Source organism: Entelurus aequoreus, linkage group LG13, assembly GCF_033978785.1.
Source record: "Entelurus aequoreus isolate RoL-2023_Sb linkage group LG13, RoL_Eaeq_v1.1, whole genome shotgun sequence".
Taxonomy (NCBI): domain Eukaryota; kingdom Metazoa; phylum Chordata; class Actinopteri; order Syngnathiformes; family Syngnathidae; genus Entelurus; species Entelurus aequoreus.
The window spans coordinates 26,326,964-26,352,058 of record NC_084743.1 but is presented as its reverse complement, the minus strand read 5'-3'; the positions used below and the strand labels follow the sequence as shown (position 1 = coordinate 26,352,058).

General features: G+C 37.9%; 1 protein-coding gene across 1 annotated transcript in view; it reads left to right on the top strand.

Moving 5' to 3' along the window:
* The window catches only part of LOC133663796 (protein Wnt-10a-like), a 94,025-nt gene that overhangs the window by 4,369 nt on the left and 64,561 nt on the right, over positions 1 to 25,095 (top strand). Inside the window, exon 2 of the mRNA XM_062068498.1 lies at positions 4,808 to 5,073. Within this exon, the coding sequence (XP_061924482.1) occupies positions 4,808 to 5,073 (266 nt within the window). The remainder of the gene's footprint in view (positions 1 to 4,807; positions 5,074 to 25,095) is intronic.

The following is a 25,095-nucleotide window of genomic DNA, read 5'->3' as shown; positions in this document are numbered from 1 at the left end:
TTTGGCAATATTTCTCGTGCGAAATATGCCCGGCTTGGCAACTGGAGAACAGTTTGGATTTGGGCTTACATGGTAAACAACTGGAATTCATGTTTTATCCAGACGCATACATTGATTGATTGATAGAAACTTGTATTAGTAGATTGCACAGTACAGTACATATTCCGTACAATTGACCACTAAATGGTAACACCCGAATAAGTTTTTCAGCTTGTTTAAGTCGGGGTCCACGTTAATCAATTCATGGTATGTGGCCAAGTAGACGCATTGAGGGTTTCTTGGACGTGGTCAACAACGCAAAAAGAAAAATCGAAAAAAGAGAACCCCTCTGCCATCTTCCACTAGTTTTTTTAATACATAGTTTCCTCTTTTCTTCTACGACTCTCTCATCGTCAATTGGGATGTCTGTTGTGATTTCCCTTCCTGGTTCGATGACCCGCCCTATCTTGCCTCTGATTGGCCTAATCTCAACCAATCGTGACTCATCATAGTAAACAACCAACCAATCATGGATGTTCTTATACGTGCAAGCACGTCCTTGAAGGAGGACGGGAGGGGTTTAGTAGCCCATGAGAGGGTGTTTTGATTGACTGATTAAAACTTTTATTAGTTTGGATTTGGGCTTACATGGTAAACAACTGGAATTCATGTTTTATCCAGACGCATACATTGATTGATTGATAGAAACTTGTATTAGTAGATTGCACAGTACAGTACATATTCCGTACAATTGACCACTAAATGGTAACACCCAAATACGTTTTTCAACTTGTTTAAGTCGGGGTCCACGTTAATCAATTCAGAACAAGGAACATATCAAATAAGCGGCGTTTGGTCATTTTAAAGTGAAATAAATAATATCGATATTACGATATTTTCTTCATTCGTATCTTGTTTAAAAAATATATGTCGATATATCTTACAAACTCGCCCAGCCCTAATTTGCTGCAATATGATAATGTTATTCGATCAATTATTTTCTATACTGCTGGTCTTCGTTCAGGAAAATCCCAACTGATTTCGGGCGAGAGGCGGCGTACACCTTGGAGTGGTTGCCTGTCAATCACAGGGCACATATAAACATTCAAGCACAATAAGTCCCTCATTAGCCTGAAAATGCACGACCTGTGGATGTGAGAGGAAGCAGGAATACGCAAACATGGGCAACACATGTACAGCAGGGGTATTCAACTGGCGGCCTGGGGGCCAAAGGAGGTCAGTTCAAAACTTGGAAGACAAACATTTTTTGCAGCAAATTTCCTAACAACGCCAGAGTGCTCCTGTTGCGTCGAGGAACTTTGACCACTGTAAACAACCTTGCTATCAAACTTTGAACACTGGGGTCCAAACTTGTGATGTACATAACTGCGGCATTCCTTAAGGCACCCCTTTAAGTCATTCATATTTTTTTTCAGTATTTATTTATTTCAGGCAATGATATAAAAAAGTACAAAGTTGACAACACATAATAATATACATTAATATAGTGCAAAAGGTAATGTATAGTATGTAATGCATGAATGCATCCCTTTAAGTCCTCTTCTTTTTGGCATTTACATATGTTTTTTCGTAATGTGATTTGTGTAACCAAGGTGTCGCTGTAGCGTGCTAAGTTCAGATGCAGTCAGTATTCATTTGTTCAACTTCTTTAGTTACGTATCTTAGTAGGCGTACCTCAAAGTTCTATTTTAGGTCCTCTTTTTCATCATTTGGGATATTCAACTGGTGAACTAAGAGTTCAGTTCAATAAACTTGACTCTCATTTGTGTAACAGATTCTTAAAAACTCTAGACTGCTGTCATAGTGATGGAAGCCCATTGACATTTTTTTGCAGATGAATTTTAAAAACAACGGAGTGCCCCTGTAACTCAACAAAATAAATAGACCAAAATCAATTCAGAATCAGAATCAGAATCAGAAGTAGTGAGAAAAACCTGGGCTAAGCCTGGGCCCCTGGAGAGGGGGCACAGACTGAGGCCAAGGGGGAAAAAAACAAACCTCATAGCCATAGCACACCAACATGTTTGTAAGAGGGAAACATCAACGAACACAATGGACATGAAAGACATTAAAAGAGCAGAGCTGATGCAACCAGCTGCCACTCCAGCAGTGCCACTTCTACACAGCCACAAAAGTAAAACAACAACAACAAATTAAATAATAATCAACCAATAATACACATTGCGGACACAGGATTGCATTATGCATAGACAAGCAACGAAACAAAAACATAATTTCAACACCACACACACTGTGGTGGATTCTGTGGTGTTCCACTCCATCATCTGCTAGGGTGGGGGGAGACAGGAGCAGACCCAACAAAGCAACCAAGAGAGCCGACTCCACCCTCGGCCGCCCACCAACTCACGGCCAGTGTCCAGTCCGTATGGATGAGCGAGGATGCATCCAAGGAGACCTAGGCGTCCGATACACGTTCATTCAGCCAAGACACCTTGAAGCCAGTCCGTCCCGGCGCCCAGCGCCAGCTCCGCAGCCCTGTCTCTTCATCCGCATCTCCTCTCCTCCAGTCTCTCCAAACGGACTCCGGTGTGGCAGAGACCAAGCAGCTGGTCCCCACGGTCAAAATGCTCCTGGGAGGCAGATCCAGAAGCCCACAAAAAAACACTGCAGAGGTCACAAAAGTGCCACCCCTTGTCGCACAGCCCCAAAGGGTCCCAAACCAAAAGGCAAAAAATTTAAAAAATAAAATAAAAACACACGGAAACAAGAGGGAAACACCATGAACACAACAGGATGACACAAGCGCACAGAGCTACTTCCACCAGCAGCCACTACAGTGGTACCATCTTGGAAAAACTGTCCACTGTAGAGGACACTGGTTCTCCGGAATATATGAAATAAGGCTTATAGTGAAGGAACAGGTTCGGTCCCCGGTCCTTAGATCCTGGAAATGTGTTCCCCAAAAATTTAGTTGAGTATCCCTGATGTACTGCTCAGTGCAGCCTAGTGGTTAGAGTGTCCGCCCTGAGATCGGTATGTCGTGAATTCAAACCCCGGCCGAGTCATACCAAAGACTATAAAAATGGGACCCATTACCTCCCTGCTTGGCACTCAGCATCAAGGGTTGGAATTGGGGGTTAAATCTCCAAAATGATTCCCGGGCACGGCCACCGCTGCTGCTCACGGCTCCCCTCACCTACCAGGGGGTGAGGGAGATGGGTCAAATGCAGAGGATAAGCTCACCACACCTAGTGTGTGTGTGACAATCATTGGTACTTTAAAGGCCTACTGAAATGAAATGTTTTTTATTTAAACGGGGATAGCAGATCTATTCTATGTGTCATACTTGATTATTTTGCGATATTGCCATATTTTTGCTGAAAGGATTTAGTATAGAACAACGACGATAAAGATCGCAACTTTTGGTATCTGATAAAAAAAGGCTTGCCCCTACCGGAAGTAGCGTGACATAGTCAATTGAACATTTCCGCAAAGTTCCCTATTGTTTACAATGATGGCCGCCAGAAGTGAGAGCGATTCGGACCGAGAAAGCGACGATTTCCCCATTAATTTGAGCGAGGATGAAAGATTTGTGGATGAGGAAAGTGCAAGTGAAGGACTAGTGGGGAGTGGAAGCGATTCAGATAGGGAAGATGCTGTGAGAGGCGGGTGGGACCTGATATTCAGCTGGGAATGACTACAACAGTAAATAAACACAAGACATATATATACTCGATTAGCCACAACACAACCAGGCTTATATTTAATATGCCACAAATTAATCCCGCATAACAAACACCTAGGTGTTTATTATGCTAGCTCCTAGCTCCTAGCTCGAGCTAGTTATAGCTCGAGCGGGTTATATGGACGGGATCCCGTCCATATAACCCGCAAATACAATTCAAACACCTGTACAACACACACACTCACTCAGCCCAAAGGACCGTTCACCTAACCCAAGGTTCATAAAGCTTATATATTTAACAAAAGTTACGTACGTGACACGCATGTACGGGCAAGCGATCAAATGTTTGGAAGCGCAGCTGCGTACTCACGGTATCGCGTCTGCGTCTGTGTATCCAAGTCAAAGTCCTCCTGGTAAGAGTCTCTGTTGTCAGAGTTCTTCGATCTTGACTGCATCTTTCGGGAATGTAAACAATGAAACACCGGCTGTGTTGTGTTGCTGACTTCCCTCGCAAAATACTCCGCTTCGCACCGACAACTTTCTTCTTTGCTTGCTCAGCTTCTTTCTCCATAATGCAATGAACAAATTGCAACAGATTCACCAACACAGATGTCCAGAATACTGTGGAATAATGAGATGAAAACAGAGCTATTTCGTATTGACTTCAATGGGGAGCCATACCTCTGTTTCACTGGCTACGTCACGCGCATACGTCATCATCCAAAGGAGTTTTCAACTGGAAGTTTAGCGGGAAATTTAAAATTGCACTTTATAAGTTAACCCGGCCGTATTGGCATGTGTTGCAATGTTAAGATTTCATCATTGATATATAAACTATCAGACTGCGTGGTCGGTAGTAGTGGCTTTCAGTAGGCCTTTAACTTTTAACTTTTTAACCAACACTGACGTGAACCCCAAAGGCCATTGTTCAACCCGATATTTCATTGTATTTCATTGTGTTTCATTGTTCAGTGTATCTTATTAAATAATGTCATGATATCTTTTCTTGATTAAGTGGCAGTCTATACATGTAACCAAATAAGGTTTCTTGCCCAATGAAATGATCAAATACGTTCTTTGTTTAGTAAAAGTTGGATCTCCAATAATGTATTTTTTGGTGACGGTTTTCGGAATGGAGTTGAACGTGTGTTTTCTGTGCAGGGCAGACGCCAATGAAATCTTAGGCCTGAAGCTCCCCAACATCGACCCGATTCTGAACGCCAACACGGTGTGCCTGACGCTGCCAGGCTTGACTCGGCGCCAGCTGGAGGTGTGCATGCGCAACCCTGACGTGACGGCTTCAGCCATCCAGGGAATCCAGATTGCTATCCACGAGTGTCAGCACCAGTTCAGAGGGCACCGGTGGAACTGTTCCAGCCTGGAGACGAGGAACAAAATACCTTATGACAGCATCGTCTTCAAAAGAGGTCAGACTTGATGCAAGATCAAAATATTCCTGAGACACGGAACGCTTGTTGGGTTGCATTGCTTCCAATATTCACAGGTAGTCCGAAGCATCATTTTGCATGAAAGGTTACATCTAACAGACATGCTCGTGAAATTAAACGCACAAGAAACATTGTGAAAAAAAGTATGCAGGCATCAAAGGTTTGAAGTTCAAACAGGTTGTGGTTTCACAATCAACCTCACATTGATGGAATACCTCAAAATGACAAGTTCATAGAACAGATAAGCTGCAACAATGATACGCGTGAAGGAACATTCAGTATGTTAGGGTAATCTAACTCTCCACAGACAAAAGGGATCATGTTTTCTCTTATTTTGGACAGAATCATGCACATGGTTACCTCCAGTGATTTCTGCCTATTTTTTGAAACACCCAGCCACCACTGTCTTCTCAGTGGTTTGGACAAAAGATGAGTGGACTTCAAAAGTTAGTCACCTGCAGATTACCAAACTTGGTGCAGATCAGTTTCCTCCGACTCTGTTTGAAGTTTTCAGAGCTTTACAAGTTAGCTACAAAAGGATGAAAGAAGATCTTCACATAAATGGAACCCAAGTGACTGACTGGAGAGGGCATCTGGTTCTTTGGAGCAACAGGATTGATGAGCAGTGCTTGTTGTGTGTGTGATACATTGAGTGGAAGTGGCTGCCCTTTTTACCACTTTAAAAAGAAAACAGCGCTTTATTAAGAATTTTTATCTAAAAGTGAGTACCAATTGCTACCTAATTGTATTCAAACCAACATCTACAGTAATAAAAATTACACTACAATGTGATGATGATAAAGAATAGAATATCAATTTGTCATTGGACTGAAGTAAATACAACACAATTAGTTGTAATTATTTACATTAAAGGACACTTATGTATAATTTAGTCTTTTCTGACTTAACGTTGCTACAATGTTGGATACTCGTGGTAAATCATTTCAAAGCATCGAATCATAAGGTTCAATCATTTTGACGTGAGCTTGCATGCAGTTTTGGATGTCTGTTTTCGGGGTTTTGCAGTCTGGCTACATCGTGTCCTAGGTTTTGTGTGGCCCAAAGCAAGATTTGCACATTTTGTAGATAGCTGTATATCTCTGATATATTAAAATACATCCACATCGCAGACATGCTGCCTCCAGTGTATTATATATATATATATATATATATATATATATATATATATATATATATATATATATATATATATATATATATATATATATATATATATATATATATATATATATATATATATATATATATATATATACTACCGTTCAAAAGTTTGGGGTCACCCAAACAATTTTGTGGAATAGCCTTCATTTCTAAGAACAACAATAGACTGTCGAGTTTCAGATGAAAGTTATCTTTTTCTGGCCATTTTGAGCGTTTAATTGACCCCACAAATGTGATGCTCCATGAACTCAATCTGCTCAAGATAGGTCAGTTCTGTAGCTTCTGTAACGAGCTAAACTGTTTTCAGATGTGTGAACATGATTGCACAAGGATTTTCTAATCATCAATTAGCCTTCTGAGCCAATGAGCAAACACATTGTACCATTAGAACACTGGAGTGATAGTTGCTGGAAATGGGCCTCTATACACCTATGTAGATATTGCACCAAAAACCAGACATTTGCAGCTAGAATAGTCATTTACCACATTAGCAATGTATAGAGTGTATTTCTTTAAAGTTAAGACTAGTTTAAAGTTATCTTCATTGAAAAGTACAGTGCTTTTCCTTCAAAAATAAGGACATTTCAATGTGACCCCAAACTTTTGAACGGTAGTGTATATATAACAACCTTATTTATCGGTATATATATATATATATATATATATATATATATATATATATATATATATATACACACACACATACATATATATACACATATACATATATATACATATATTTTCCTCAATCCTCAGGAGATCTCCTGAGGATTGAGGAAAACACCTCATGAAACAGGCCTGTAGAGATGAAATAGTCGTGTGATTTTTTTCCCCACACATACATATATATATATATATATATATATATATATATATATATATATATATATATATATATATATATATATATATATATATATATATATATATATATATATATATATAAATATACATACATATATATTCATATATATATATATATATATATATACACATATACATATATATATACATACATATACATATGCATACTGTACATATACATATATACATACATATACATACTGTAAATACATACACATACTGTACATACTGTACATATATATAAAAAGGATGAGGAGGTGATCATCAACAATTGCTTTATTGAAGTGAATTACATTTATATAGCGCTTTTTCTCAAGTGACTCAAAGCGCTTTACATTGTGAAACCCAATATCTAAGTTACATTTAAAGCAGTGTGGGTGGCACTGGGAGCAGGTGGGTAAAGTGTCTTGCCCGAGGACACAACTGCAGTGACTAGGATGGCGGAAGCGGGGATCGAACCTGCAACCCTCAAGTTGCTGGCACGGCTGCTCTACCAACGGAGCTATACCGCCCCATATATATTGAACAGATCAGCGAGCAGAATAAGTGAAACATTTAATGAATTGTATTCAATGGAGTTGATAGATTTTGTGACAGTTAGTGTCAAACTGTCAGCTGTTAACTCTCCGGCTTGTACACACGCACACGCAGACACTCAGCTTTTTTACTTTTAAAAAAAAATCTTGGGATTTTTTAAACTAATGTACAGCATCCTCCACGGTTTAATCCATCCATTCATCCATGTTCTAAGTGTTAATAATAAAGGATCCAAGCACATACCGCAGATTACATGACATGCCTCTTTGTAAAGACCTCTGTCACGTGACTTCAAGCTTGACACCTCATTGGCTGTTTCTGAGATAGGATTGATTGCTTGATTTGTAAAAATTACCGGAAAAAAGTCTTAAATTCTAAAGAAACAAATATTCCTGCCCTAACTAATCCTGCACTGATTTTATTTTATTTTTTTACACATTTTTACACACTGAATAAAAATCAAAAAATCAAATGCTTTTGTAATTAAAGACACAAATGAACCTCCTTTTGTCAGTCATCCACTGTACTTGTCTTTGTGTGGAGGCGGTGCAGCAAGCATACACACACAGAAACGTAAATTAACATAGTAGAAATAGTCGAGACCAGGCCCAACATTGATTGTCCTTATACAATTTGACATTAACTAATAGTTTTATGAAAATCAGCCCATAACTTTTGAGTACTTTTGCTAAATGACAGACAAACCAATGGCAACGGTTACATAACCCCCTTAAAGAAGGCACACCGTTAACTATTTCATTGTAAATCCACAGCAAATTACTGGCTAATAGTTGCATTACTGTTACAGTAACATGCACAGTAATTTACTGGGAACTATCTTAACAGTCATTTACCGTATCTGCAGAGTTCTGATTTAACGGTTAATTGTGATAAAGCTACAACTAAAAGCTCTAATTTCACAATTGTACCCAACATTTACTGTACAAGAGTGTGCAATGGATTGTTGCGATATTTAAAAAAAAGGTATATAATTACAGTTTTTCACTGTGAAACAACAGCTAATTGCTGTAAAATATAAAGATATTGTACGGTTTACAGCATTTGTTGTAATCTTACAATAAATGTAGATTTTACTGTCGAAAAAAAAAAATACTGTTAAGTGCTGTGACATCCTGGTACATTTTTACAGTGCAAATTTATAGCAAACTTTTTTTACATCGTCGATGCAGGGGGTTGTGCCTGCAAACAGATGCTCAAAGTAAAAAAAAAAAGCAGTTAAAACCTAATATACAGTAGGGAAGGGATTCATATCGCCCCATTCCTGGGTGGATCTCGCATGAGTGGAAGAGAGGGGTTCGGGGTTTTATTTATTTTGTAATGTCTACTAAAAATGATGAAAAGCACCAATCTACATAGCAAAGTTGGAAGATCCACAAAACACATTTTAAGATGTTCAACACTTTACTGCCATCTGTGGGCTAAAGTGGATAGTGCAACTACCCAATTCGTCAGGTTTCATGTGTTTGGTAAACGGCGCCGAATGGGGCCATAGGAATCCCCTTTCTTTCTGTATTATGTACATGTTTGTATGACTTCCAACTAGAGATGTCCGATAATATCGGACTGACGATATTATCGGCTGATAAATGCTTTGAAATGTGATATCGGAAATTATCGGTGTCGGGTACAATTTATGTTTTTTTAAAACGGACGTAGGGAGAAGTACAGAGCGGCAATAAACCTTAAAGGCACTGCCTTTGCGTGCAGGCCCAATCACATAATATCTACGGCTTTTCCCACACACAAGTGAATGCAAGCATACTTGGTCAACAGCCATACAGGTCACACTGAGGGTAGCCGTATAAACAACTTTAATAATGTTACAAATATGCGCCACACTGTGAACCCACACCAAACAAGAATGACAAACACATTTCGGGAGAACATCCGCACCGTAACACACCACAACAAAACTAATACCCAGAACCCCTTGCAGCACTAACTCTTCTGGGACGCTACAATATACATCCCCCGCTAACCCCTCCCCCCCATGCCTCAACCCCGTCCCCGTAACCCCGCCCACCTCAACCTCCTCATGCTCTCTCAGGGAGAGCATGTCCCAAATTCCAAGCCGCTGTTTTGAGGCATGTTAAAAAAAATAATGCACTTTGTGACTTCAATAATAAATATGGCAGTGCCATGTTGGCATTTTTTTTCCATAACTTGAGTTGATTTATTTTGGAAAACCTTGTTACATTGTTTAATGCATCCAGCGGGGCATCACAACAAAATTAGGCATAATAATGTGTTAATTCCACGACTGTATATATCGGTATCGGTTGATATCGGAATCTGTAATATTAAGAGTTGGACAATATCGGATATCGGCAAAAAAGTCATTATCGGACATCTCTACTTACAACTAAATTAATGTAGAAACTAACTTCAAATTATCTCATTTGAAGTTTACATAAGCACACACACTTCTTAAAAAAAGGTATGGTGTAATTTCCAATAACCAAAAAAAGGTGAAGGTTAAACTACACAAACAAGTTTGGTTTTTTTCGTTCTTTTTTTTTTAATCAATGCCGCAAACCCCCTGTAGCCCAACATAATATGTTGGCTCATCTTTAATCATACTTTCCCTCATCATTTAAAGGCCGTTAGTCATTATTAGTTTGTTGTTAGACATCCCTGCCTCGCCTCAGGTGCAGAGACTCCAAACCGCTCACGTAAACAGCAGCCTTTGAATGTGAGGGTTTTTCATTTTCAACCATGTTGATTTGGTCTTTTCCACGGAGGCTATAAAGTGACTCAAGTTAACAAGCCACAACCGGTATCGCGTGCAGCTACCACAAAAGTGCAGTACTGTAAAAAAGATTTACAATCCTGACTCAAGATTTTTTTTTTAGATTGGCTTCAGTCTAGGTGGGGTTCCTGCTAACTACGAAGCCCAGGTTTATGTGCTGGAAACAGGTATCCTTGGCTTTGACTCACCCATAGCCCAACTGACATCACCGATCCGTTTTTTTACCTGTGCCTCAGGTGAAAGCATGCGTGTCATTTTGCAACACATCCTCAGCCACGGATCATTCTCTTGATGGATATCATAACATGCATGACCCCAAACACTGCAAAAAATTAAATCTAAGTAAGATTAAATATCTCAAATAAGGGTGATATTTGCTTATTTTCTGTCTGATAAGATAATTCTTCTCACTAAGCAGATTTTATGTTAGAGTGTTTTACTTGTTTTAAGTGTTTTGGTCCTAAATTACCTCAATAAGATATTACAGCTTGTTGCTGAGATTTGATGACCTATATTGAGTAAAACATGCTTGAAACTAGAATATCAACTGTTGCAAAGCTGTGTCATCAACACTCACAAGTATAAAACTGCTTTTTCAAAGTAATCATTTCTTATTTCAAGCATGAAATAAAAAAAATCATGACTTTGACACAATTGTGTCTCATAATTGAAAGAGATGACAGCCAAATGGACTTTGCAGTTTTATTTTCAATGAAACAATAGAAAATATGTACTCATATAGTAGTACAGTTGGCACAATACAGTAAACTGACAGTTAATATTTAAACATTTGACATTTCAATCAATTTTGAACAGAAATAGTTCATGCACATTCACGTAAATTCTTCAAAATTACAATAAAAAAAATGGTCCGGGCTGTAAAAAAAAAAAAAAAGATATATATATATATATATATATATATATATATATATATATATATATATATATATATATATATATATATATATATATATATATATGAGCGGCTCGTAGACCCCGAGAGTAACAAGTGGTTGCCTTGTTGCCTTTCCTTTAAGAAAAATAAACTAGTTTTTAGTATAAGTTTGCTGGTTTCAAGAAATGTAATGCCGAGCGCATATCATTATGTCAAGATAATGGCACTAGCATTTACTTCATTTAAGAATATTTTTCAACATACTGAGAAAAAAGGTCTCATATTTGTTTTTTCTACCAAGAAAAGTGCACTTTTTATTAGTGAGAATATACGTATTTTAAGGTATTTTGGGGTTCATTGAGGTTAGCTAATTTTACTTGTTTTGGAAAGTCTTGACAAGCCAAATTTTCTTGTTCTATTGGCAGATAATTTTGCTTAGTTCAAGTAAAACACACCTAATTTTTGTATTTTTTTCCTTGTTTTTGAACACTGACTTTTTGCAATGTAGTCACTGGTGTTTACCAAAATGTATTTCGGTACTTTTCGGTACTTTTCTAAATAAAGGGGACCACAAAAAATTGCATTATTGGCTTAATTTTAACAATAAATCTTAGGGTACATTAAACATATGTTTGTTATTGCAATCGAACAAAAATGTTGTCCTTAAATAAAATAGTGAACATACTAGACAATTTGTCTTTTAGGTAAGTAAACAAACAAAGACTCCTAATTTTTCTGCTGACATATGCAGTAACAAATTGTGTAATTTCTCTTTCTATTTTGTCAAAATTATGGAGGGACAAGCTGTAAAAATGGATTATTAATCCATTCTTCCATTCCATCCATACTTTCTGTTTTAAAATGTTAAAGTTAAAGTTAAAGTACCAATGATTGTCACACATACACGCTAGGTGTGGCGAAATGATTATCTGCATTTGACCTATCACCCTTGATCACCCCCTGGGAGGTGAGGGGAGCAGTGAGCAGCAGTGGTGGCCGCGCCCGGGAATCCTTGTTGGTTATTTAACCCCCAATTCCATACCTTGATGCTGAGTGTTCTATCTACACTTCTGTTAAAATGTAATAATCACTTATTCTTCTGTTGTTTTATACTTTACATTAGTTTTGGATGACACCACACATTTAGGTATCGATGTGATACCAAGTAGTTTCCTGAGTTTATAAACACAAGATACATTTTTAAAAAAGGAAAAAAAAAATAGTGACGATAAAAAATATTGATGCAATCATAGTAGTATTGACTAGATACGCTTTTATACTTGGTATCATTACAGTGGATGTCAGGTGTAGATCCACCCATAATAATAATAGATTTTATTTGTAAAAAGCACTTTCCATTGAGCAAACAACCTTAAAGTGCTACAGTGTATTAAAAAACAATAAAATAAAAAGATAACAAAAATAAATAAAAATAAAAACTAGAACAGCCTAATAGCTAGAACTAGTATGCATGTATCTAAAAAAAAGGCTTTTTTAAAAAGAAGGGCTTTTAAGCCTTTTTTTAAAGCATCCACAGTCTGTGGTGCCCTCAGGTGGTCAGGGCGTTTGTTTGCATTCGGGGTGCCAGCTTGCTGTTAGCGGTTAGCTATTGTATCCTCCTACAGTGTGTAGTGAGGAATGTTTATCTATTCCTCGTCCTGCAGGGATGATACTTGTAAGAAACGTACTTTATTCGTCGCCATGGAGGCGAGGATTAGTGATTTAGAAGTAGCTTAAACGCTGCCGACTGCAAATGAACATTCGCCGCTAACTATCTAGCCATATCTTAAAGCACCTCTTCCTGAGGGTGTTTCAGTGTTATAACTTCACCTTTATCTTTAGTTTTTAGACCAAAATGCATTCATTCTCCCTTTTCTGTCTACGCACCTAGTTTGTTTGTAAGTACTCTGTGATTGTGCACTGCCGAACATGCTCCTCTGCTCGCAAAACCAGCAATGTCATGACAGAGTATAGTACTGTTTTTGATTCATTAGTACCGCGATACTATACCAGTACCGGTATACCAGTACAACCCTATTAGCTTGCGTTAAGAGCAGCCTCAAGAGGACATGAATAGACCGAAATAAAGGGAATACCTCTCGTTCTGTTACTTTTCCCTGTTACCGTCTTCCCGCTGGCCCGGGCTGCTTCTAATGCTTTCACTTCCCTCGCCAAGCGCTCGCGAATTTGCTCTCAGCACTTTCCCCAACTCTCGGCGGCAAAAGCGTAAAACCAGTTTCGGTGGTTTTTGTAACGCAAAGTGACAGTTTCCTTTCAATCTTTAATCCATTTTGCCACTTCCTCAGCCATCAGTTCAGCCGGGCATGCCGCAGCCAGTGAATTATTTGGTAGATTGATTTGTTCCCGGTCTTCTGGGGGCCTGCATCCCCGAGCCGGGCCCAGCGCGGGGAAAGACCTAAAACAGGCTTTCTATGTATGAGGCAGCGCCTAAGTGCTACCCCCCTCTCTGTGTGTGTGTGTGTACTGTATGCGTGTGAGGGCGGGGTTAATGAAAATATTTAATTTAAACTTATATCATAAACAGAAATAAAAAGGCCTCATGTTAAAAACATTATTTGAAATGAATAGTATGCAATTTTCTTTTGTCGTCACATCTGTGTCGGTGGTTGCACGGTCCCTGGTCTCGCAGATGAAAAGGGTGGATAGACTCTGCCAAGAAAAACGACGGGCGGGGAAACATGAATGAATATGTCCGGTTAACTCAGCTGGGAAAACTCTACTGGCGTGTGCACCGGCAGTGCCGCCACAATGACTCACCGCTTATCTGGCATCGTCACCCGCATGGCACACGTTAAAAACTCCTCAATGGGGAAAGTTGGGGTCACGGCTCGGGTTGACGGTCGTGTGTTGTGTTCGAATGTGAAATGAGTTGTGCATATCTTAGATTAGTGCGAGGATCGTACCTCACTTTTTCCCCAAGATTAGTTTGTCAACATTTTCAATACACGCCTGAATGGTCAAAAGACTTTGGAACCCATGAATTAGTACCATGTACCAAGTACCGTGAATTGATTAACGTGGACCCCGACATAAAATAGTTGAAAACGTATTCGGGTGTTACCATTTAGTGGTCAATTGTACGGAATATGTACTGTACTGTACAATCTACTAATAAAAGTTTCAGTCAATCAAAAAAAACAAACCCTGGGGCCCTCATTTATTAAGCCTGCTTAGGGATAACAACCTGGCGTATGCCCTTTTTCACGGCAAAGTTGAGACGTGGAAATGTGCGGTATTCCACCCCAACCTCATGCTTCACGTACGCACATTTCTACAGGCTGTGGATACTTTCCGACAAACAGAGGTAGTCGTTCGGGCTTTGCGAAGCCGTCTGTTAATTTATCTATGCCATCATTTGGCCACCTATTGTTAAAGTTAAAGTCCCAACGATACATACACTCTAGGTGTGGTGAAATTGTCCTCTGCATTTGAGGTGAAGGGAGCAGTGAGCAGCAGCGGTAGATGCGCTCGGTAATCATTTGGTGATTTAACCCCCAATTCCAACCCTTGATGCTGAGGGAGGCAATGGGTCCCATTTTTATAGTCTTTGGTATGACTCGGCCGGGGTTTGAACTCATGACACTCTAGCCACAAGGCCACTGAGCAGGTTTGCTGTCACAATGTGTCCTTGTTACTCCAGCACCAGCTTGGCCAGTCGAGTGGACAGCAGCAGGTGCTACCGCATTAAGCTCTCCTGGGTTGTAATAGTAAATTGAGAAATCGAGGATCAAAGTCTTTGGTATCCTTTTTGATAGTGCTAGCATGTTTACATTTTAAATGATTCAAATAGGGTTGTACGGTATACCGGTATTAGTATAGTACCGCGATACTAATGAATCATATTCGGTACGATACCGCCTCTGAACAGTAGCGTATCTAGTCGATACTACTATGATTACGTCAATATTTTTTGGCATCACAACATCTTCTTTCGTTTAAAAAAAAATGTTATATCATGTTTACTAACTCAGGAAATATGTCCCTGGACACATGATAACTTTCAGTATGACCAATATATGATCCTGTAACTACTTGGTATCGGATTGATACCCACATTTGCAGTATAATCCAAAACTAATGTAAAGTATCAAACAACAGAAGAATTAGTGATTATTACATTTTTACAGAAGTGTAGATAGAACATGTTAAAGGAGAAAGTAAGCAGATATTAACAGTAAATGAACAAGTAGATTATTAAATTCATTTTATACCACTTTTCCTTAATAATTTCGACAAAATAATAGAATGGAAAATGACACAATATGTTACTACATATGTCAGCAGACTAAATTAGGAGTCTTTGTTTGCTTACGTACTACTAAAAGACAAGTTGTCTAGTATGTTCACTATTTTATTTAAGGACTAAACTTGCAATAAGAAACATATGTTTAATGCACTGTATGATTTTTTGTTAAAATAGAACCAATAATGCCATTTTTTGTGGTCCCCTTTATTCGGAAATGTATCGAAAAGTACTGAAAAGTATTGAAATAATGTTGGTACCGGTACTGGGACAACACTATCGTGCTGTAATGTTAAAGATTATAGTACTGCCTATTTTCTTCAAATTTTATTTAAGGACAAACTTGCAATAAGAAACTTATGTTTAATGTTTTTATTAAAATAAAGCCAATAATGCAATTTTTTGTTTTATTTAGAAAAGTATCTAAATAATTTTGGTACCGGTACCAAAATATTGGTATCGGGACAACACTAATTTCAAACCATCTGGCTGTGAGCAGGCTACTGTATGAACACGCTTTGTTGTTATTTACACAAATTATATTTATAATTGGGATAATTAGAGTCACCTACCTCTTCTAAAGTTTTACGTATCATTGCAAACAGGGTGCAGCACTAATTTCCCCGAGTCTGTTTTAGTCACACACATCGGTCTTCTTCTTTACCTTCTTTTTGACCACACCATTTTTTATTTTATTTTAGCCTGTGTTCAGTTCTCTGAGACACGGCAATGACAGGCTCACAATCCCTCTGTCATTCACTGGAATCACGAGAAAGAAGCATTTGTGATTGGGTATAGTGTGCAGCGCTCAGGCACATGGCTACTTTCAATATGATTTGCCTATTTATAAAGGGGCGTGGCCCGGGCGGGGTCCGGGTGTGCCGAGCCACGCAGCCGTCTGGGCTCAATTCCAGGTTGATTGCGATGTAATGTGCTTAGAACTGTGCATGCACACCCACTTTAATACATTTGGATTTTTTCTCGCGTGCAAAGTTTTCTGGATTTTAACGTACATCTATTTTTAGTTGGAAATCCACGCAAGCCTTAATACATGAGGCCCCTGGTCTGTAATGATGGTCTGGATGCCGTTCATGTTGTGTTTGCATTAGTGGCAATGCTACAATCACTGTTTAGAATTGTGTATTTAAAGACATGTGATGACAGATATGTTTTGTTATTTTTTGGCTTCGCTGCCCACTAACAAGTCATGCTTACCACAGTCCGTGACACATGTGCGGCCTGGCATTGTTGGCTTGACCCCAAGATACAGAGACAGCAAGCAACGGGCATGATTAAAAAAAAAATATATATAAAATGAGACCTATTATGCAAAACCAACTGTTTATACACTATATTGCCAAAAGTATTTGGCCACCTGCCTTGACTCACATATGAACTTGAAGTGCCATCCCATTCCTAACCCATAGGGTTCAATATAATGTCGGTCCACCTTTAGCAGCTATTACAGCTTCAACTCTTCTGGGAAGGCTGTCCACAAGGTTGCGGAGTGTGTTTATAGGAATTTTCGACCATTCTTCCAAAAGCGCATTGGTGAGGTCACACACTGATGTTGGTCGAGAAGGCCTGGCTCTCAGTCTCCGTTCTAATTCATTCCAAAGTTGTTCAGGTCAGGACTCTGTGCAGGCCAGTCAAGTTCATCCAAACCAGACTCTGCCATCCATGTCTTTATGGACATTGCTTTATGCACAGTCATGTTGGAAGACAAAGGGGCCCGCTCCAAACTGTTACCACAAGGTTGGGAGCATGGAATTGGCCAAAATGTTTTGGTAACCTGGAGCATTCAAAGTTCCTTTTACTGGAACTAAGGGGCCAAACCCAACTCCTGAAAAACAACGCCACACCATAATTCCTCCTCCACTCTCTATGTCAGTTGACGTGGCCTACCACTTCGTGGCTGAGTTGCTGTTGTTCCCAAAACCTTCCATTTTCTTACAATAAAGCCGACAGTTGACTTTGGAATATTTAGGAGCGAGGCAATTTCACGACTGGATTTGTTGCACAGATGGCATCCTATGAGAGTTCCATGCTGGAAATCACTGAGCTCCTGAGAGCGGCCAATTCTTTTACAAATGTTTGTAGAAACAGTCTCCATGTCTAAGTGCTTGATTTTTTATACACCTGTGGTCGAACCAAGTGATTAGGACACCTGATTCTGATCATTTGGATGTGTAGCCAAATATATTTGGCAATATAGTGTACCTGCTTATGTGTATGAGGGATCCTCGTAAGTCCCAACATTTGAAATCAAACCGTGGAGGCATTGCAGAGATATTTTTAAAATAATCTTGCCTTCCTTTATACTTCTGTGAAACGAGCCGTTTTAAGTTTGCTCTGTCCTGTGGCGTTTTCTGCCGCATCTCGTCAACCGATAGCTCTATATATGGTAAAGTTTTACCAAGAGAGCTTAGTGGAAGTCCACCATTGTAGCCCATGCTGTAGTCAATAAGCTCCTTATTTTTGTCTATTCTCTTGCTGTGGGGCAGACTGGCTCGTACATTCACATGCATCCTTTCGCTGTTGCCGTTTCTAATACAAAGTTGTGTATAGTTCGAACTTTCAGTAGACTTTATACGGAAGCCTTAAAAACTACAACAAAGATGGCGGGGGAGAAAATGCGGTCCAAATTGAGGCATGTAAATAGGACCGCCCACAAGACGGCACATCCTGAAGAGACACGCATAAAACGGCTTGAAAAACGGTCTGTAAACCATAATATCTGCAAAATTTTGACGAAAGAACCACATGTCATGTAGACCAGGGATTCTCAAACTGTAGTACAGGCACCACTATTGGTACGCAGGCTCCAATGAGTGGTTCATCAAAGAACCATTTAACTAAATATTCAAACACAATGTTACTTTACAAACGGGGTGTAATGTTACAGTGGCCTATATATATATATATATATATATATATATATATATATATATATATATATATATATATATATATATATATATATATATATATATACATATATATATATATATATATATATATATATATATATATATATATATATATATATATATATATATATATATATATACATACATACATACATATATATATATACATACATATATATATATATATATATATATATATATATATATATATATATATATATATATATATATATATATATATATATATATATATATATATATATATATATATATATATACAATGTTACTTTACAAACGGGGTGTAATGTTACAGTGGCCTATATATATATATACACATCTGACATCACATGGGCAACGATAAGACCTTCTGGAAGAAAGTTCTGTGGTCAGATGAAACAAAAATTGAGCTGTTTGGCCACAATACCCAGCAAAATGTTTGGAGGAGAAAAGGTGAGGCCTTTAATCACAGGAACACCAAGCCTACCGTCAAGCATGGTGGTGGTAGTATTATGCTCTGGGCCTGTTTTGCAGCCAATGGAACTGATGCTTTACAGAGAGTAAATGGGACAATGAAAAAGGAAGATTACATCCAAATTCTTCAGTACAACCTAATATCATCAGCCCAGAGGTTGGGTCTCGGGCGCAGTTGGGTGTTCCAACAGGACAATGACCCCAAACACACGTCAAAAGTGGTAAAGGAAAGGCTAAAATCAGGCTAGAATTAAGGTTTTAGAATGGCCTTCCCAAAGTCCTGACTTAAACGTGTGGACAATGCTGAAGAAACAAGTCCATGTCAGAAAACCAACAAATGTAGCTGAACTGCACCAATTTTGTCAAGAGGAGTTGTCAAAAATTCAACCAGAAGCTTGCCAGAAGCTTGTGGATGGCTACCAAAAAGCGCCTTATTGCAGTGAAACGTGCCAAGGGACATGTAACCAAATACTAGCATTGCTGTATGTATACTTTTGACCTAGCAGATTTGGTCACATTTTCAGGAGACCCATAATAAATTCATAAAAGAACCAAAATTCATGAATGTTTTTTTGTGACAAAGAAGTATGTGCTCCAATCACTCTATCACAAAACAAAAAAAGATGTAGAAATGATTGGAAACTCAAGACAGCCATGAAATTATGTCCTTCACAAGTGTATGTAAACTTTTGACCACGACTGTATATATATAAATACATACATATATATATATATATATATATATATATATATATATATATATATATATATATATATATATATATATATATATATATATATATATATACTGTATTTTAATGTTGGTCATTATGGTTGTACTTGGAGAGCTAAGTGTTTTCTGAGGTGGTACTTGGTGGGAAAAGGTTTGAGAACCACTGATGTACACCACAAGAAAGTGTTTTAAATTAAGAAAAAACAATACTTCATATTATGACCCCTTTAATGATCCAAAAACAAGGGCGCACCAACGTGGCTGAGCAGCAGACCACGGCTATGTTGCCTCCGGAGAACTTGCACAAGGCAGAAATAACATGCAAGCCATACAAGGCACACACAGGCAGGCAGGCAATGCAGAACAACACACCAGCATTGAAAGGTGGGCAACACTGGTACATAAATCCTTCTAATTAGTCCTGCCGGCAGGTGAGTCTCCTAATCACCTAATCGGGGCAGGTGTGCTCAATCGAGGAAGGAGTTCTGAAACAGAAAAAAACACTAAATACAGGAAAAAACAATATAGAAAGTCTGATCAGTCATGACAGTTAATGGCAGTCCGTTTGAATTGTCTACATATGTTTGCAAAAAAGAAATATAACAGCAAGGTCAAGATAAAACAGCACTCACTCAAATTGACTTAATTTACTGAAAAATCATAATATTCCAGTTGTAGTTGTTTCTTTCACCAGAGCGGCGACTGATGGCTCTGATGTGTCACTGCCCTACTTGGCACTAATGGACTGTAACTGTCAAACATAACACTAAGACGGGGGTCAGCAACCCGCGGCTCTAGCGCCGCCCTAGTGGCTCCCTGGACCTTTTTATGCAGTATAGCTGGGTTGCAAACACGTGACCTATAGGCACATTCAGGCATTTCTGGGTTCCAGGCGATGGTCTAGACTCCCATTAGGCTACTGTTTATTTACCTGAATCAGTGCATTTTTGGGCTTTTGTGATCATGAAAAAAAAATACTTAAAATGGGATGGAGTGGATTTATACAATCTTAAGAAACATATATTTTTTAATGATTTAAACCATTTATCATTACCAAGACCTTACTGCTCGCTCAAACCTCACTTTATTTGACACTCACTATTTAAAGAAGAAAATATTAGAGGCATATTATGTCTTTACATCTGGAGGATTCCACAAATTAAGCATTCATCTGTAAAAGACAAAGTTGGATATATTCATGCATCACTAAATAAGGTATTTGATTGACATAACCTGTGACGTGACGCTAATGAGAAAAAAAGGATATGTCTGTTTGCAGTTCATTTTCTGCTACCAATATTAGTCTGTCATCTACAATTCATGTCTGATATGGTGTGAAGTGCATATGTTTTCTCATTATTTAGCTATGAATGTCCCTGTTGTTCAGCAATGTTTGCTAGCTATATGAAGATTCAGTATATGCTGTTGAGCCTACGAGAGATTTATTCATCTAGTTTATTAATACAATTAAGGATATTTTCTTGATGCTAACAAATATCACCAAATACGCGCCGAATAAAGCACTTGGCTTTCCTGCACAACAACAACAAAGCTTTTAGTTTCTGTTATTATAATGGACAATTAAAATACGACGGATTGGACCAACAATCACAATATCTATGACTGGAACTTAACATGACGTTAGTTTATTTGCACATCCAGGTCTTCGTAGTTATATTTAAGCATAGCGACCACAAAAGAACACCAACTAATGTGATCTTATGTCCTTTTCTTACATTTAATTCTGCTATCAAACAACATAGTAGAGAATAAACTTGTATTGTATCAAAGAAAGTTTCTCAAACAAATCAAATGTTCAAACAAACATTTTACAAAGCGATCTCTGCAGACACAAGCATGGTCGGATTGCATTTCACAAGATGATGAAAGTGATATTTTTAAGAGCCATTTCCTTGGACGCACTTTTGTTTTCCCCCTGACTTTATTACCTTTATGGACCATTTCTTTCAGGACTCTATGCAAGCTCTTTCCTATCTCTCTATTTGAACAATTGGAACACCAAAGAACATAACAGCAATTTGGCATTTTCTGCTCAAACTCTACACTCACTCTCACTTGTTTTAACGCTTCGCTCAAGCTGCTCGACCATCGAGTGAATTAAGCCGCCAAGAAGAAAAACGGATATGACGTTATCAACTTCAAATAAAGTCTGCCGTTCTTAAATGTTTTCTTTTTTCTATTTTCAATACAACTGATACATTGCCTTTTAAAACAACGTTGGATCAATACCTATCTTCCGGAAGGCCAACTTGTCGAGCACATATCAAAGTAGTTGAATCTCAGGAATATAAATTGATATATAAGATTAATCGTTACATCCCTATTATCATACATTGCTTTAGAAAACTACTGTAGTTGTTTGTATTGTTATAGCTACGTGTTGAAATTGTGGTGTTTTTAAGGGGCAATTAATTTCAATAGGGGACGGAGATTTGAGATGAGAGTATTTCAGGTTACAAGCTCTGTCACAGAACCAATTGAACTAATTTGCCTAGGTATCACTGCATATGGATTACAGAAGTTATGAATATATTAAGAACGTTTTGGGAACTCAGAAAAATCATTCCAAATCCGAACACGTTGACTGGGTTGTATTGGACCCTTCAGGTTCCACAGTATGCTCACAACTTCATTTTGACCCTGCTGTCCAACCATAACCCATTGGCCCAATTTCTAGAGCAGTGTTTTTCAACCACTGTGCCGCAGTGACGTGAGATACAGTCTGGTGTGCCGTGAGAGATTATGTAATTTCACCTATTTGGGTTAAACATTTTTTGGGGAAAACCAGTAATTATAATCCGCAAATGATGTGCCGTTGTTGAGTGTCAGTGCTGTCTAGAGCTCGGCAGAGTAACTATGTTATTCTCTTCCATATCAGTAGGTGGCAGCAGGTAGCGAATTGCTTTGTAGATGTTGGAAACATGGTTTGTCGTGATCACAATATGAAGACGACAGCGGGAGGCAGTGTGCAGGTAAAAAGGTATCTAATGCTTAAACCAAAAAAAAACAAAAGGTGAGTGTCCCTAAAAAAATGCATTGAAGCTTAGGGATGGCTATGCAGAACGAAACTACAACTGAACTGGCTACAAAGTAAAGAAAAACAGAATGCTGGACGACAGCAAAGACTTACAGCGTGTGGAGCAGAGATGGCGTCCACAAAGTACATCCGTACATAACATGACAACAATGTCCACACAAGGAAGGATAGCAACAACTGAAATAGTCTTGATTGCTAACACAAAGCAGGTGCGGGGAATAGCGCTCAAAGCAAGACATGAAACTGCAACAGGAAACCAAACAGGAAAAGCCACCAAAATAGGAGCGCAAGACAGGAAAACAGGAAAACACCAAAAAACTCAAAATAAGTCACGGAGTGATGTGACAGGTCGTGACAGTACTTTGAGACAAGTATAGTGATGCATGGTTGGTTATGGTTTAAATTCATATTCAACAAATGCGAGGACGACTTTTTATTGTCAGTATCGAGTTTTTAATCATTTTTTAATGATTTCTGCTGGTGGTGTGCCTTCGGATTTTTTCAATGAAAAAAATGTGCCTTGGCTCAAAAAAGGTTGAAAAACACTGCTTTGTCACATCATACTGTAACTCTAAAAGTCATTTTATGACTATGGCATTCACATTGTTTACAGAATGGCTTAAGAAATACTGGTTCTTTAACAAAGACCTTTCAGGAAAAAAATACTGTTATAGACAATTATGACAGAGAGATTGTAGGAAGAATGACAAGCTATGGATGCATTAAGTGTTTGAAAGACCCACGAAGACATCTTCAGTGAAATGACACAGTATGAACTTTGATGCAACCATGCTAAAATTGACTTAATCAGAGCACATGTTAACAGCTGGCTGGTGACTGAATATCCTCTTAATGATGGAAAAGGATACCCAGACAGAGTCACAGTTTGTCTTTGGAACAATGTGTATTTCTGTTGCGTGTCCCCATATAGGACTGCTGAAGATCTGTTCTAGCTCAGCTGCTCCACAGAGACAAAGCAACACTAAAATTGCCATTGTTCCAAATGTTATCCTGTTTTTTGTTGATTTTGGACTTCACCAGTGAATTACATTATTTGTTCCTGAACAAAACAGAAGGTTAATTTGCTCTGGCTACACATTATCCTACTGAAAACTCACATTATGCATGTCAGGTTTTTAGGTAAATCCGTGATTTTAGAAGTATTCTATTTGACTTTATTTTATTTTTGTTAATATTTTTAATACAAATGAATTTTTAAAACCTGATTAAGCACGCTTTGGTTTCAATTAATCCCGATTGATCCCAGTAAATTACTTGCTTGCATATTTTTTAATAAAACATTTTTTAAAATATTTTGACATGAACATTTCTAAAATGCTTTACAGTGGTACGCCAACTTACCAGCTCAATTGGTTCCACGACCATGACCCTCCATCCGATAAAAAATTAATAAAAAAAAAACACCACATTTTCAACATATAACATGCTTTTAAAAAATAATAACAACGGTTTAGATATAAAATAATGTGAAAAATCACAAATAATAGACAGTCAGTAGTCTGTATTATCATAACCAACAGCTGCTTTATACTGAATATACAGTATTAGTTTCTGTACTCTATTTTTATTGGATCTTATTCAACTGTGCGATTGTTTATTGTCCTTTTTTCTGTTGCTGCTACTTAAATCTCCCCACAAGGATGAATACAGTTTTCATAGTACAATGGAATGTACTACAAAAAACTGCAGTTGTTTGTTCAAGTAATAAACAAAAAACGTAGAGGCAGCTCGTATCTCAAAATACTTGTGAGTTGAGGTACTCCTAACTAAGGTACTTAGAAGTTGAGATGCATATATATATATATATATATATATATATATATATATATATATATATATATATATATATATATATATATATATATATATATATATATATATATATATATATATATATATATATATATATATATATATATATATACACACACACACACACATACTGTATATAGATATACATACACTACCGTTCAAAAGTTTGGGGTCACCCAAACAATTTTGTGGAATAGCCTTAATTTCTAAGAACAAGAATAGACTGTCGAGTTTCAGATGAAAGTTATCTTTTTCTGGCCATTTTGAGCGTTTAATAGACCCCACGAATGTGATGCTCCAAAAACTCAATCTGCTCAAAGGAAGGTCAGTTTTGTAGCTTCTGTAACGAGCTAAACTGTTTTCAGATGTGTGAACATGATTGCACAAGGGTTTTCTAATCATCAATTAGCCTTCTGAGCCAATCAGCAAACACATTGTACCATTAGAACACTGGAGTGATAGTT